General features: G+C 34.8%; 1 protein-coding gene across 8 annotated transcripts in view; it reads left to right on the top strand.

Annotated features, from left to right (window-relative positions):
* Positions 1 to 17,763, top strand: part of LOC139093698 (uncharacterized) — a 118,469-nt gene that overhangs the window by 38,538 nt on the left and 62,168 nt on the right. For all 8 annotated transcript variants that reach the window (XR_011544727.1, XR_011544726.1, XR_011544725.1 and 5 more), the window contains 3 exons: positions 2,060 to 2,242; positions 4,862 to 5,060; positions 14,415 to 14,595. Coding sequence is in view for 5 of the 8 variants with exons in the window: in XM_070644504.1 (XP_070500605.1) it covers positions 2,060 to 2,242; positions 4,862 to 5,060; positions 14,415 to 14,595 (563 nt within the window). In the remaining 3 variants the exon portion in view is untranslated. The remainder of the gene's footprint in view (positions 1 to 2,059; positions 2,243 to 4,861; positions 5,061 to 14,414; positions 14,596 to 17,763) is intronic.

The following is a 17,763-nucleotide window of genomic DNA, read 5'->3' as shown; positions in this document are numbered from 1 at the left end:
AGACATGATAAAGATTATTTTATATAAATTCTTCATTCATAATGTTTTGTCTTTTCCCTTTCGAAATTCACAAGCTTCTCTCGCATTCCTTCATCCACAGTGATTTTATTTTCATTAAAAAAAATAAATTTTTTTCCCCCTTTTTTCAATTTATTTTACTCGACTTCAATTTACTCATCACACTTGTCGGTCGTTGCTTCCACGCTTACTGTAATAATGTAAACAACGCAAAATGATTTAATTAGAATGAAAAATTCTTAAATAAATGAAAACTTTTTTAATGCGGTCGTCAGTTATGGGATGTTTCATTTATGATGTACATTAAGGTTATTAGTCAGACTACCCTTGTGTCTGCATGCATGTTGATGAGGAGACTAGATTGTCGGGTTTTGAGCTATATGTAGATGAATCTGCCATACTAATGGTTAGGTCTCTGTGATCGAGTGGATAGACTACAGGTAGGAAATCTAAAACGATCTCTCTTGTGAGGACGTTGGTTCGATTCTCACCAGATGCCAAACTATCTATGAAGTCTCAGAGTAATACAAAATCTCGGGTATCGAGCTATTTGTAGGTTATTCTACCAGGATGAGTGTAAGACCTCTGTGGCCGAGAGGATAGGTAACAGATAAGAATCTGAGACTGTCTCGTTTGTGAGGACGAAGGTTCGATTCCCACCAGAAGCAATCTATAAATCCATTATATAGAGAATGTTGTCAATATGATTTGAATTCACACAATACTCACGACATGGAAACACCTCCAGACCCCGACATATAGACCCTCTACCCCAGATCCCGACATAAAGACCTACTCCTCTCTAGATGCCCATCCAAACCCTCCTCCAACTTAGACGTAACCACAGAACTCACCTCATATTATCTTTTTCACTTTCCTTCACTTCTATTTATAACATTGCCGCATGGATATTCCTCACCGAGATACACAAAGTGTGCCGGAATGCAATTGCTGAAAGATTAAAAAAAAATATTTAATGTAAATGACTTCGTCCGTAAATGAGACTTATTTAGAGATGAAAATAAATGAGATTATGCGCTTTAAATCAAAATTAATCAAAATGTTAAGGCACAGCTTTTAATATTTGTCGTTTAACGTCCACTGACTATTTCCTTTTACTAACTTCAAACTGTCATTTATTCTGGGAGAACTGTTGGTTGTGCTGTAAAGGACTTGCAAATAAAAAATGTAAATTAATTTTTTTTTCTACCCCCGCCATCTACGCTGGCAACGGGCGTTTATGGGAAAGTTTTTTTTTTTCGATGAAGGAGATCACATAAATTATCAAATTCCCTCTTCTACTTCCTTTTTTGGCGCGACTCTTGTTTTGGGAATAAAGCGGGATGGTTTGAAATTGTAATTTGTCTGTGTGTTCAGGTGTATGGAATGTCACAGGGGCTTGTTTCGTCAAAGTACTGAGTCAATGTTTGGTCTGTCTGGATTTTTGTAGGATTCGAACCTTGACTTTACTTAACCTCACTTAAATTCTCAACTGTTGGATTCTTAAAACATGCAAAAAACTTAAATTTTGTTAATTTGAAATCTTTTTGACCGTTAAATTTTGAATTTAATTGAACCGTTATTTTTCAAATATTTTTTGACAGTTATTCTTCATCAAAACTTCTAGATTATTCAAATTAGACTCTAATTCCAAATAAATGCGCCTCCATGCCACATTCACGACATTCCACTAGTCATACTATGCTCGCGCTTTTTAGTATGAATATGAAAATGAAAACGGGAAAGGAAAGACAAAAAAGTCTGTCTCCCTACATCCATCTCACCCCTATTTCCGTAAAAAAAATAATATACACAAAACAATTTTTGCATGTTGAATGTTTTACGGTCTTTTGTTTTTTCTCCGACTTAATATTTGTTGAATGTGTACATTTTACAGTCCTTATAGTGAGGCATCCATTTGAATTGGAAATCTACAATTCCTATTTTTTTTGTTGCTATTTTCACTTTCCTTTAAAATTAAAATTTTCCTGACGTTTCATCTTTTTCTCATTTTCATCTTCCTTTTTTTGTCATTTTTCAGAGCCAAATTTGTACCTGACTTTCTGCCGACTGAGGAGAATGCAACATCTCATTCCACACTAGCATCAACAACATCAACAACAACAATAACGACAGTACATCCTGGTGATGTGCCGCATAATGAAAAATTTTCACCTCCCACGCCTGAAGAAGCAGAACGTATTATATCACATCTTCTACCACAGTAAGTACAGAAGTTTTTCTCTTTCTATATTTGTTGCTATTTCTTGCTACTACACCTTCGAATATTCTGAACTCAGGGTTGGGAATTTGGGGGTTTATTGGATTTATGGTTCAATGTATTGTGTTCTGGATCTTGAGGTGGTAAGACTTACTACTGAAAGCTGGAAAGGAGTGGGAGGAACTGGCTTAATGATTGAATTCTCTAGTGGCACTAAGTTTGGAAGACAGTGATGATGACAAAGTTGCTCTCGGTTTTGAGATTAAGATTCCGTTCGTAGTTCTGGTTCCAATTTTCCTTGCTTCAGTTCATGTTACTTGATCCTTTCCATATGTTCAGGAGTCCTAATTTCAACTTGTACTCCTTCAATAAGCAGTTTTACTCTCGAAATGGAAGGATTCGAACCAACAACATTTGAATTACCATACAGAATTTGACTCAAGAGCCTTCCCGATTACTTCAAAGAAAGCGCTCAAGTGCTTAGGCAAAAGGACTTAATAAAGAATCTCAAGCACTTGTCTTATCCACAAAATCACATTTGGGATCAAAAGTGAGTTAATGTGGGATAAATGCTATTGATAAAGCTCTTGCACTAAGAAGTCACTTTCTTATGCCTCTCTAAAACATCTGGAGCCAGTTTCTCGGGTATATTAGAGTAAACCATAAGAATATAATCTAGAAAATGAAAGTGATCTACTCAAGGCTTAAGAAGCATACCTAATTAGTCTACCCTTGAGATACTCCGATCTCTGAGAATTTGTCTTAACACTGTCACAGTAAAATGAGTCGAGAGACGATACCTGTCACATCCCATCCTCTAATCCCAAACATCCATTCATCTAGCAACCCTGCGATGATAGATATGTAGACAGAAGTGAAAAAAGGAAGTGAAGAAGAAAATTGTGTTGGATATGAAATGAAAAATCATTTCAATTTTCTCGCTTTCTGAACTTTGATTTCCTTATCAGTTCATTCCTCGTTGTCGTTCATCAAAGTGCCGTCATGCTATTACATGGGAAGTAAATACATCTGCTCATTCCTTACAACGACAATGATAATAATGATGATGATGATGATGATGTAATACTCTCTAGCCTCCACGGAAATGATGTAATTGCAAAAATGCCATCTCTAATGGTAAAAAAGTATTCAACCTTTTGTATTTTTGTGAACTTTTTTCTTTCGATTTGACATTAAAATGTCACAAAAGAAAAAAGAGAAAATGAAGAGCAAAAGAAGATCTCATGATATGAGCGACGACAGAAACATGTCAAGTTCATTGACATCGTTGGTTGTTGTAGTCACATACTAAGTCATTTAATGGCATTTAATATCATAAGTCTTCCCCTCGCGTATTTTTTTTTTCGGTTCCGCACAATATACACTTGCAACTACACCACATCATATAAATATGTACATACGTTTCTTGTTTTTTTTTTTTATTCTTTATCTAATTTCGAATGCATAAGCTCTCATACTGTCTCCGTGGTGAAATGAGTCGACACATTGCCGCATATTTTTATTTTTTTATTTTTTTTGGAGGAAGTTGTTTCTCGACACATTTGCTTATTGCGATTTGGATTGACAGAGTTGGGGATTTATGGGGAGTTGGGAGTGTCACAGTTGCTTGTTGATTGTCTTCTGTGTCTTTAATCGAACTGATTCTTCAACTAGCTCGAATAGCACAAATTCGGCAATCAGCGTGATTCTAACATGATGCTAGATTTAAACCGAATTCGGTTTCAAGTTTGAGTCAAGTCGGCTTGGGACCGGATTTTCAATCGCCTAGCCGATTTGTGCCATTTAAGTATGCTAATGATGAGATCCGAACCTGGAATTGTTCAAAATTCAGCACAAATGCCCTTGGTCCATATTCCATACCTTACTAGTTCTAAGATTCTAGAGAATAAAGTAAACTTCCCCACAACATAGTCCAAGTAGGACTCGAACCCACGCCGATCTCACTACGGTTTTCGGTTACATGCTCTTACCACTGAGCGACCGGGGGTTGTTAAGGAGTTTGGCACAAATCACACTTAAACCTTATTTGCATTTGACTGCAGCACAAACAGTCCGTTCTTTGCTTATTAAGCTGTCAAGGCAGTTTTAGTTTTCAAATTAGAATCACTGACAAATAGACAAATCGCATGCTTTGATGGCACAGAGAGATCACTACGGTACCTAAAACTGGTTACTTTGTCAGTGAGGGGAACTGTGATGCAAGCGCCAATCGATATACCAGAGTAATCTGTCACTCACAAGTCTGTCTGCTTCTATTCCAATTCCAAACCTATCAAACCAAACCCCAACTCTGCTCTCATGACTGCTCCGTACTAGATATCAAGTCCTTAATGCCTGAGACAATTTAAATAAAAGATGTGCCGATGAGGGTGGAACAATGGAGTGAATAGATTGAGAGCATATCGTCATCATCATCAAAGTAATAATAATGATAGTTAAAGAAGAAGGGGCGGAAGTGGGAATTGGGGATATCTGTTACTTTTTTTTCTGCCGCTACACTTACTTCAATGACAATGGCAACAATAAAACTGATGAAGTTTTTGCTTCCTTCTTGAACTTAATTTTCTAACAAAAAAACAATTTATTTTTTCTCTTCCACAGCATTTCACCATCAACGACTCAAGGGGATCTCAACATTTCAGCGATGCCTTGTATTGAATTCAAATTTAATAATAATAACAATAACATTCTCACATCAAATTTATCATTCGGCACAAAATTTTCATCAATTGTCGAATCCGAAGCATCATCAACTTTAAATTCTCTAGTTTCAACAAATGCTCCACATCAAACAACGCTGGTGAGTGTTTTTTGTGTTATATTTAATTTCTCCTTTAAATCATGAATCTCAGTTCTTTCATCTCTGGTTATTTATCATGAATTTTTGATGTTGATGCCGATATGCTATGGGAATATTTATAAAATATATTTTCTTGTTATGATTTTTTAACTTATTGCCATCCAATATATTTTGCATTAAAGTTTTCTTTTGGATGTCGTAATTAAATTTTGTCAGGCTAACTTTGATGTTGACATGATATTTTTGTCAAGTTGGGGAGATGAATTCCCTGTTTTGACGCATTTTTGAGTCTAAAATGGAAAATATTGAACGTTGAAATTGAAATTCAAAATTTTCCCGCACTTTTTCACACACGTGTTTACATAGAAAGGTAAAATACTAAATTTGATTGATTTTTCAATCATAAACATCAATTTGTTAATGAATTTTAGTGGTAATGGCTTTGCTCACAGTTGTTCTAAACTTTACAATCAATTCGATAATCAAAACACATGAATTGAAGTCAAAACTTTTGATTGAAAAGTCGATGTGGACAAGTAAACAAACCATAAAACTTTATGTATTCAAATTTTAAATACCAGTTCCTCAACTTTACACACACTTATTCTGATTTGCCTATTTCCAAGAGCATTTTCGCCCCATTTATACATTAAATAGCACATAAATAAAGACTGTAAATCGATGATTATCATGTAGTCTGCATTTGTGGTTGGATTGAGAAATACTTCATAAATTATGCATCGCCCTATAGAGAATACCATTTTCCATCAATGCCATACGTCTGGTATTATATTACGCGTAATAACCACAAATCCCATTAAGACAACAAGATAATAAACTTATTAATTTCTCTAAAAAAATATATAAATAAATATGCAAATTAGAGTGGATATTCTTGAAAAAAAAAGTACTGTGAATTAACTTTATGGAAATAAAAAAGAAAAAAAAATTCTTTTAATGTTCATAAAAAGTGATATAAGCCACATAAAAATAACATAAGTGCTGTCTGTAAATTTCTGCTAAAATAACGGCAATTAAATGTAAACATCACATCATTTTTATGATGTAAGCATGAACATAAATGACAAACAGAAAAAGTGAAAACTCTCGTAAAACGTAAATGTGCTATGAATCGTCTTTACGATTGAGTCCCATAAAAATTCTTACTTTTTTTGCTTCTCTCTGTTCGAAAAATCCTTAAACGTGACGGGGGAAAGAGAGTTAAGGCCATGTAGGAAGAGAAATGAAAATAAATAAAAAAAATGAAAAAGTTTTCTGTTTATTCAAATCGGAACAAAATCCAAATCAACAATATTATGAAATGAAAGATGATACGAGACTGGTATGCGAAAAAGAAATAAGAGTATAGTTGTGGGCAATGGATGGGAACTGATGGAAATTAGGGATTTTCTCCTTTGCTCACTCATTTTAAATGCTGTAGAATCAATAGAATTGCAAATAAGCTGCAAATTAAGTTAAATTCAGCTTTTGAAAACGTCAAGTGAGAATTTTCGAAAATATTCGAAAATTGATTTTTCAATTTATTTCATTTTCCGGTAGTTTTGATAAATGCATCTGATGTTAAAGGCTTTGCTCACACTTTTTAAATGCTACAAAATCAATTTCATTGCAATTTAGTAACAAACAATGCTAAATTCAGCCTTCAAAAACGTCAAGTGAGAATGTAAACAAACCATTTTCGAAATTTCGAACAAACATTTCGAAAATGTCCAAAAACTAGCCTCAAGTAACATTCCATTGTATTTGTACAAATTTGATAAAGACAGTATCAAAAGCAGACTCTCTTGTGATGTAATATCTCTGCAAAGAGAAGCTAAAACGTTCTTCATCCTTCTGTTCTTTGAATTTCAAAAAGGAACAACAAGAAGAAGAAGAAAAAAAGAAACGGATTGGAAACGTTTTAGGAAATTTCCCTTTATTATCCATTCAAAGAAATTTCACAATTCTTTATCTCTTCTCTGTCCATTTGGATTATTGTATGTAATATCATGAATAAGACAATGTTAGATGATGCATAACGAACAAACTAGTGAAAGAAAGTCTTGCAAGTACATCTTAGAGAGATTCTCATATTACTCCATTTGTCGTATTATTAATATTCAAGATGTTTGTTTATCTGAATTATGATGATTTTATGGATATTTTTTTCCTATCCATGCATAATACAGTTCAGTTATATAGATACTTATTATACGATACCATATGTGTATGTATGTGCGTATTAAGGAACGAACAAAAAAAAAATTGGAACTAAAAGAAATTATCCCTCATATGAGATGGAAATAAAGGCATTTCGTATGTTCGTCTTATAACCCGCTATACTATTTATAAGGAATGAAAAAAAAATAAAAAAGAAAATATGCACGAGAAAATGAGTTGCAAGTTAGGAAGTCAATCTGCAGGGTCGCGGTATGGTCGCGAATTTTCGTGGATCATGGTTAAAATAGAGGAGTAGTCAGAATGGGAGAAGGGGGATTTCGTTAGAGAAAAGTCGAAACCCCCGCCCCGGGATAAACTGGGCTAGGGTATACTCTAGAGTAGACCTTGTCTAGAACCCACTAAGTAGCCAAGACCTGCTAGAATTACTTGGCGTAGACTACCTAAAGCTAATGACTGCAAACTTGTGTATACCCCTCTCCCTAACTAGGACTACGTCTCGGGGTCGTTTATTTATACGTAAAGCTTATGGGACACCTGGAGGGGGATTGTTACGGAAGGGGTGCGGTCACGTTACATAATAACTGAACGACCCCTTAGAGAACTAAGAACAAAGCACTATAAACCCCTGGTAGTCTTACTCTTCCTTGATACTCCAGTCTGTTACCCTAATACCCTCCAAATCTAACCTCAAAATTGGCATTAAGCCAGTTCTGTATGAAATTCTAACCTCAAAATTGCACAAAGTAACGTTCCACGTGGCATATAAGATTATCGACATTCACACCACACAGAAGCCAACCAGACATACAAATACCAAACCAGCAGACAGACATGAGAAGATCAAATTACCCCAACAAGCAAATAGTTTCGCTAAGAAGGCAAAAATAGACTGAAAATGATACATTTTCTTTGCGATAAGTACACTCATGTGTCTTTTCTCCTTTCTCCTTCATTTATTCCAAGTATATATGTATGTTTGTGATATGGTGTATGAATGAACAAATTTTATATATGCACGAAAAATTTTTATTATTTTCTCGGGTATATCCAAAAAAATAAAAAAAACTAACGATGCTTCTGAAATGGTTAAAGAGTGAATTGGTATAAAATAGAACTTCCTACATAATGAACTCGTTTGCCTTGTTTATTTGTTAAATTGGAGTTCACTGAACTGCAAATTTGTTCCTTACGCTCATGTATTCATTTATTCCCAATTCTCACACCAGGATAGATTATCGTTGAAAAATTGGTATATTATAGCTGCTTAAGAAAGAGAGGAAATGAATATATTTTTTTTATCCTTAATTTGCAAAAAATTCACTTAAAAATGCATTTTCGAAATTGAAATTTTATATTGTGGGAAAATAACAGTCATGTCTTGCTTGTGCTTAATGTGCACACCATCCAATATATATCAGATCGATGCAGGGGTGAACTATGGGACATTTTGGAGATGAATGATGTTTTGGCGGGAAAAAGGGGGTCTCAGGTGACTGGGGTGTATATGAGGATATATTCGTTAGGTCTAGGTAGTCTCTGTTGTGTAATTGCACTGCTGATTAGGCTAATCAGTCGATTTTAGGCAAGATCCTAGTCAGTTTCCCCCGGGCGGGCTGTTGAGGTTTCCCTCTCTTAATAACACGTTCTCCTTACATCTCTGGATATGCCCATACCCAAATTCTTGGTAAGTCGTGCTTAAATCACTGAGTTCCTGGTAGCTCGAATGCAAAATGCTTAGCTGCACCAAGCAGCTAGCCCCAAACTTATCCATCACAATCCATCCTCAATATCAACAATTCACCCTAATAACCCTTGACTCCACCCCTGTCAAAATCATGCATACTCAACAAAAAAGTAACCCATCCCCTTCATCTTCGATAAATCATCAAAATCGCATTTGCTAAAAGCTGTACACAAAAAAAAATGTTTAAGTACATCACACGAAAAGCTCGTGGAAAGAAAAATACAAAAAAAGAACACATGCAGCATGCTTCCTTGTGTATATTAAGCGTATTGAGTATAATGAGAACATACGAGAAACTGCTTGAAATTGAATGATATATAGCAGTTGGCGAATTTCCATAAATCTTACATTTTCCACTCAAGCGAAAAACGCAAATGATTATATTTCATGTTTTTATGCTTAAATTCACAAATCAGCGTCTTTATTCTTTCACATTTACTAGCTACAATGTAAAAATATAAAAATTTTCATGAATTATTATGGGGGGTGTTTGGATATGATGTGAAATGATTTAGGGATTAAATGAAGGGAGTTTGGAATTGACCTCGAGTTTTCAAGTACTTTACATGGGTTCGTACCCAAATCAGGAACTAAGTAGATCGACAAGACTTTCCGATAAAAGGAGGCTGACCTTAGGCTGACCGGACTTTCTTAGGGGGTTGAATCCGGGGCGTTGACGTAGGAGGCTGACTTGACTTTCCACAGGTAGAGCCCGAGACTTTAATATACGAGGCCGAGAGGAACTGAACTCGGGTCGGCCAACTTAGCAGGTCGACTGGATTTTCCTTGGAATCGATCCCAAGTAGGTAACTTAGGAGACTGTCTGGAATTTTTCTGGGTTCGAACTCATGTCGGTGTTGTAAGATGCTGAGTTACCACAGGTCAAACCAGAGATGCTAATATGCTAAACCAGAGTGTGCTTTCCTTGGAATTGAATCGGAATAGGTAATGTAGGATGCTGACTAGACTTTCCATAGATTCGAACCTCGTCGATAACGTTGAGAGCCAAATTTTCCTTGGATTTTCTTTGGAATCGAACACGAGTTAGTAACGTAGGGGACTGACTGGAATTTCCTTAGGAATCGAACCCGGTGCATTCACGTAGTAGACCGACACTATACCACTCGGCAACCGCTTTTAATTTGCTTTTAAGGCAGAAATCCAATCTTAGTCGACTTCGAGTTCTGTTATACACGATTCTAAGCTGCATCCCATTTAATAGACGTCATTCCCAATTCAACCCCTTCGCTATGCCTTCATCACTCTATTTAGTTCTCGAAGAAGAGCTTTTAGTTACTGACAGCACATATTCAAATGAAGGCTTGCAACTGTCTATCAATGATATTAAAAAATATTTTTAATTTTATCTTCTTACATCCATGAAAATGAATATTTTTCATTATCATTAATGCAGTAAGGATAGAGTATAAGCAAGTATAAGAAAAATCTCGTTCCTTTTTTGATTAAAACTCATGAAAATTTTATGCTGATTGCTGATAAATCAATGAAAAATACTGGAAAATGTAAAGTTATTTGGGGATGGGAAAATTTATTATATTTGAGATTTTTCCATGAAGGAATTTTCCTCATTTTCTCTATTTTTCCCTTCTTTTAAAGAAAAGCGCAGAAAAATGCAAATTTATCGCTTTTCTGACGATTTCCTTTTCTTTCTTATTTAAAAAAAAATTGAAATTGAATGAAAAGTTTTTATGCATTTTTTGCTGCTGATGTATTTTTTTCTTCAAGGAGACTAAGACTCACGACGTCAATAAAACAGAATGAGACGGAAGCTCTTTACATCTTTTTTTCTTCTCTCAGTGCATTTCTTGAATAATTGTGCAGTACTTTGTCATTTGCTTGTGTCTGTCTGATGATATTGAAACTTTTATTCGGGGTTTTGTGTCGGATTGTATGCATTTTGAGCTTACTGCTTAATTGTTTCCTTGACTAGGGCTTACATGAGGGTTTGGAACTTTGTCCATCCTTCTATTAGTTCAGAACTTTGAATTTCGGTACTTGAACTGATGAGTGTCGTCCTGTAACTTTTTCCATCCTTCTACTAGTTCGGGGTATTGAATTTTGGTACCCAAACTGACGAGTATCGATACTGATGGGTATGCATGTCATAGAGAGTGATTAAAGGTAATCAGGTTTCATCTTTAAAATACTTTTCTGCTTATGATAGTTAAGTGACTCTGTAGAGTTAACGATAAGGCGCTTGACTCAAAATTGACATGGCTTCGAAGGTGATCGGTTCGAATCCTGTCAAGTTCTAAGTCCCGATTTTGTTCTTCAGAAGTTTAGATACTTCAACTGCTTAATATATGAAATCCAAGAATTAATTGGAGCTCTGGGCCACATAGAAAGCAGGATCGGGTCAGAAACTCGAAGTGCAGCGAGAAAATCCAAGGTTAATTTAGTTATGAGTAGGATTTGGCAAAATCTGGTTCTGCGCTAGATTTAGGCTGGGACCAGTCTCTCGGTTTACACCTTCCTAATCCAAAATATGTAGGTGGACAGGGGCTATCTTGAGAAAACCATTTTCCGACTTTTGTCACATGCCTTTCAAGTCAACTTGCATCAACCCATTAATGCGCCTTCATATCTCACGACTTCATCCATTTTCCATCACATACTTTACATCTGACTTAATATTTGTCAAGAACTAGATACTCTCCATTAATTTATTTCAATTCATCTATAAAAATGGTTCTTTTTATAGCTCTCATTTTGTGGTAGCGGAAATTTATTACAAATTAATACCCTCGTGCACTTGATTGAGATTATACTGAAGAATATTTTTTAAGTATGTCAAGTGTCAATATTGACGACGACAGACTCAAAACCTAGGAAATTTGCTTGAGACAACAAAAGAAAAAGACTTTTTTTTTGTCATAAAAATAAAGAAAAAAAAATGACAAACATGAGGCGAAAAAAGTGAAAAAGTTTAATTATGAGGATGTCAAGAAGACACATTCAGCTCGTGATCCTCACAGATTTTTATTGCCTCACTCAAAATGAGAATGTTTGTTATGAATGAAAAAAAAAGTAAAAGTTTTTTTTCTGTTTTCATTGCCTATAATTTTTTGTGTACTCTCGCATGATGGGAGGGCCAGCTATGCCATAAATTACCTTTCTTCCTTATTCTAAGCTTACCGAAAAATGCAGGAAAATAAAACAATAAGTTTGGGCAAAAGAAAAAAGCTTTGTATAAACAATAAATTTTCGTTTTATAATAAAATTGTAATTTATTGTCGTGTCGCTGTTGTATGAAATCTGTTTTAATGTGAGGGATGGGGGAGCATGAGGGGTTGTGCCAACTTAGACCTTTCTTGCTTTTGACTTTAAATTCCTCACATAATTAAATGCTGGAAATATTTCAATACATAAAAATGGCAAATTGGTAACGTTTAAGGATTATAAAGCTTGATTTCATTGTGGCTATGACAGGGGGTTTGTTGAGGGGGAGGGGAGGGACAAAGGATTGGAGGGTTGTGTATAGATCGCAAAATTTAAGAGGTTTTCAAGAAAAATTGAAGAAATGCTTTCAAAAATGCTGTGACATGATATCGGGGGGTTAAGGTCAACCCCCTCCCCCTCCCCCAGGAGGAAACATCCCAAAGTCATCATCATTATAAAAGTCTACTTCTTATCCTTATTCCTTGTTTTTTGTCACCAACTCTCGATGTCATTTTCATACACTGAGAATTATCCTCATTTTCTTAAATGGCAATAAGGTGACAATCATTCAAATTTCCCATGCCATTTCCATCCTCCCTTAAGTCACCTTCTATCCTACAATCATAACATAGTAATTTACCTCTGATATTTTAAAGCCAATGGCACACATCAAAATAAAATTTTGAGATGGAGATGATTGGTAGGGATGGAGGTTGAATGAATGAAGGAAGGTGAATTCGTAGGAATTTTGGTTGATCCTGGGGATTATGACGCATTATGTTGATATATGTTGTCAAAATATGATAAATAATTTGAAATTTTCCCGCCAAAATCTTAAAAACTTCTAGTTGATAAGTAATGTAATTTGACAATTTTCATAATTTTTGGCTTTATTTAATGAGTAATTCAACTAAATTTGATGATAAATGCTTTGCTCCGGCGCAACAGATGCAGGAAAGTAACCTAAAAAGTTTGAATGTCTCAAATGAATTCACAATTTGATAACAAAAACTCGAGGTGGGGATTTCGAATTTTCGGAATTTCTAAATTTTTCGAACATAGAATTCGAAATTGACTAGATTGGTACAAATTATGAAAATTGTCACTTAAAAGCCATGTAGTCGCCACCTGACTGCCATGAAAATCATGTTGAATTCATCCAATTTTGTTCATATTCTCAATCCAAAAGCTCATTTTCGACGAAGAATTCCAAAACACTCTCAAACTTCTCAACTGTCTTAACCCAGAATATATCCTTATCATTAAACCAGACGCATATGCAGACAAACTGCCAATTTACATATCCTGTAAATCTAATAAAGAGTATAGACGTCGGGTATAGATGAATGAAAGAGGTACATCAACTATGAGATCAAGAGAATGAGTAAAAAAGTAAATTGGATGATTTTATTTTACCTTAGAGCCAAAAAAAACTGAATGTTGCTATGTGCTTCATTTGATGATTCCCTCTATCAGGAAATAAATTATATGTTTTTTTCTCTCCTTTTTTTCCTACCTTTCCTTATGGCATTTTTTCTGTAAATTTCATCTTCTTGTTCACATCATCATCATGCAAAACATGCAAAATAACAGAGATGAAGGAAACAATTTTACCGCTTCAGAAAAAAAAGAATTAAATTTAGTGTAAAAATGTTACGTGTAGATTTAGATGGTAGATGTACGAAAAAAAATGTAAAATTGCCACATAATTGTATTGAGTGACATGTCACATGATACGACATCAAATATATGGCAAAAAAAAAAATAGCGATCTAATATTTGATGCTCGACGAAGCATTTAAAAGAAAATTTATCGTCTGTTATGAATACCTTGGTGCAGTGGTTGGCAAACTTTGTTGCGACACGGCACAACTTGGTGATAAGCCTCGAACAAAACCACACGCAACATGTGGTTCAGGCATTTCACACCAGTGTATCGCGGCACACAGGCTGGACAACACTGGCCTAGTGTGCCACGACACACATGTTGCCCGCTACTAGCCTACTGTGCCGCAACAATCAAGTTGCCCAACACTGCCCTACTGCGCGGTTAGTATTACAATTTTATGATTCACGTGGCATTATCTCTGCATTATGTTGTATCTGTGCATGAATAAAAATAAGATTCGAAAGCTCTCCTTACTGTTGTTAAATTTGCGGAAACCAACCAGCAATGAATGTGAATTCGTTTATTATCAAAGCTTTACACAGATTTTCTTACATTTACATTCTCCTTTTTTTATTTACAGCCTAAAACACGTCCCGCAACAGTATTTCCATCACGTTATGCCAGTCTTCCATCTTCAACACAAAAACCTATAGAAAGTGATCAACAGCAACCTGGGAATATTTATATTGGACGAGACTTTATTGGCATCCGAATTAATGACGTTCATAATGCTGTGCTAAAGAGTGGTGCACGAATGCCTGGTATGTATATACATTTGTTGCAATAATTTTCATCCTCCTGGTCGTTATCTTCATTTCATTAGTTGCAATTTAATGGCGTGTGGCACGGTACTTTTTTCTACTTCTGGTGCTTCCTACTCCTTTTGGCTGTCAACCCTAAAGATATGAAATAGACACAAAAAAAAGAATGAAAGTTTTTCCTTCTCTTTTCATCTTAAAATTAACGACAGGCATTAAAAACAATTTCTTTTTTTCTTTTCTTGCTGTTGAGCTTCTTCCTTTTTATTATTTCTATGGAATTCTTGTTTTTTCAATGTACCTTATCATGTTCATCGTGTGGTATGAGTTGGGAGAAATGAAATGAGGCAATCGTGTATTAAAAAGAATAATTTGAAATAGTGGAGAGAAATGGGAAAGTTTCTTCTATTCATCCTATATTTATGGGAAATAAGGAAAAGTGAATGTTCAGGGGATGAAAAACTTGTAATGAACAATTTTTTTGGGTCATTTGTAGCTTCTGGATGTTGAGTTTGTGTTGTTAAGGCTAATTTAAAGTAGATGAAGCTAACTTCACGTCATTTTTGATCTAGCTTCATGTCAATCTTGATCAAATTGAATTTGAAGACCAAATACACCAAATTCACCAAATACACCAACTTCACCAAATACACCAACTTCACCAAATACTCCAACTTCACCAAATACACCAACTTCGCTTTAATTCTGATAATCAGCAATTACTTCATGCCAGTTGATGCTAACTTCACTTCAGTTTGTTATCTAGCAATTATTTCATTTCCGTCAACGTTCATCTTAGTGCTAATTTCACCATAGTTTGTGCTCACTTCAATTTAGTTAGCACTAACTTCACCTTAATTAGCGCTAAATTCACCTAAATTAGCGCTAAATTCTTCTGCAAACACAATTACGACAAAATTATTCAATTTGCTGCTAACTTCATGCCAAATTGGAGCCAACTTCATGTCCAACTGGAGCCAACTTCATTCCATTTATGAACAATATATTGTTAATTGCAGCCAACTTTATATCCATTATCGCTGATTTCACGTTATTTGTTACCAATTTCTTCTTTAATTGGAACCAACTGCAAATCAATCGATGATCATTAATAACTTTTCTTATTGAAGTCCAACAACAGCAACACAGCGAAACATTCTTCTTAGTTGTGCTCCCCATGACATAAATTGTCTTCAATCCTTGACATAAGAGAAGGGTTTGACTCAACGTCGACACATACTAAGAAATAACATTTGAAAGGTCTTAACTTTATGCCATAATGGTCCATTAGAAATTCTTAAAGAAGAAAAGCATCACATGCAGCGTACGACAAAACTTAATCCTTAACACACAGTCACTTTCTGTACTAATTGTCAAATTAATCCTATTAACACTTGACATCACTTCCTTCAGCAAATAAAAATAGAAATAGAAAATTCATGAGGCTTAAAAAATTTACGTTTTACGATTCTCATGCCTTGTTGCCTTTTTTTTTCTTTTGTGACTTAAAAAAAGGAAATAGTCTTAAAGTGCTTTATATCCCTTAAGGGGGTACATGCTCATTCTTAATGCATATCCATCCCACATGTTATCCCTACATGATTATACATTTGAATTGAAATTTGTGTTTCTGACCTATTTTCGTTCCTTTTTGTGTGTGCTCATGCTTCCTTAGAGCTTTAATTTAATGAAATGTGATGGATTGGCTGCTAAGGATACAATTCATGTGTAACAATACCTTTAATGTGAAAGTCTTTGTTGACGAGAATAATTAAAATGAGCCTTTAATTGCGTTTAAGCTTCCTCTTTTGCGGTATACTCATCATTCATTGTTCACTTTACCTTGACTATGCTTCTCGTACTATAAATTAACTTAGATTACTTCCAAACCGCTGACGCCACACAGAAAAAAAAAAAAAAAGTTATTTACGACATTTGAAAATAATTAAAATTGATTATGAAAATCAGTTTTACCGAAGGGTTCGGTTCCATCATAACTGACTTATTCATGGTTTACTTGTTTGCCCGTCCATAATTTACTTCCCTCCCCACGTAAATCTCAAATTAGTTTTCTTTACGTCCTTCTCCTTCCTTCCTTTTTTGCTATGGCTGCTCTTATTGTTCGCTAAATATTGAAGGTACACACAAACTGGTATGGATGTGGATGGTTGTTGAGTTGTGGTAGCGCGTTTTGTGTGAATTGAAAAGAGATTTTCTAGGGATGAGAAATTAACGGCTGAAAATAATTTGAACTATGAGCAATAAAATTATTCTGATTTCAAGGATCAAAAAATATTTGAAAATTAACGGTCAGAAGAAATTTGAAAATTAACGTTCAAAAAGTTTTTGAAAATTATCGATCAAATATTTAAAATTAACCCTCAAAAATTATTTGAAAAATAACGGCCTAAAAAATTTCAAACTGAACATACAAATTTGATTCAGCTTTCACCGCCTGAATTCTCAATTCCTCAGTTTGTCCCCAATCCACATCAATTTGACTCAGCCGGAATCTAAAAACTCCTAAATCATATTTTTCCCATCCGGAAGTACACGCTTAAAAGGTGAAATTTAATAAAGGGAGATTGAGAAGTGAAAGTACCCTTATTACGTGCAAGCGTGTATGTACATAAGCATAGCTTTAGGAACCACAAAATGAGAGCTTTAGTCAAAATAATACAATATTCTCGTAAAAGAAGCCCTTAATTTTTTTTTATAAAAATAATTCGGAAAAGCCAATAAGTGTCCTTAACACACTGCTTTATAGAATTCCTATACATTCTGGTAAATCCATCGACCGGAGGCATTTCCAATTCGACTCAATCTTATGAGATACTGTACATCAATAGCAATTAAATAAGTGCTCAATACTGTACGTTTTATTATTATTTCGATATCTACAAATCCGAGTTCTGTTGCTGCTTGCTCCTCCATCCAGCATATCACATTGCTTTATCTTCCAGAATTACACTTCATCTTCTTCTTCTTCGCTCATCGTTTTCATCCTCAATGTCTCTCGGTAACAAGTATAATGAAATTTCAATTCACATACCATACTTAAAGAAGTAATTCCAGATATTGAATTATCATTTCCTGTGAGTGAAAGTTTTTAAGATTCTTTTGTATTAGCAACAATAATCCTCTTTGTGGAAGAGATTGGGGGAGTTGTTT

Source organism: Chironomus tepperi, unplaced genomic scaffold (genome assembly GCF_022539635.2).
Source record: "Chironomus tepperi strain 1889 unplaced genomic scaffold, CSIRO-AGI_Ctep_v1 contig_337, whole genome shotgun sequence".
In the NCBI taxonomy this organism is placed as follows: domain Eukaryota; kingdom Metazoa; phylum Arthropoda; class Insecta; order Diptera; family Chironomidae; genus Chironomus; species Chironomus tepperi.
This window is presented reverse-complemented; position numbering and strand designations above follow the sequence as displayed.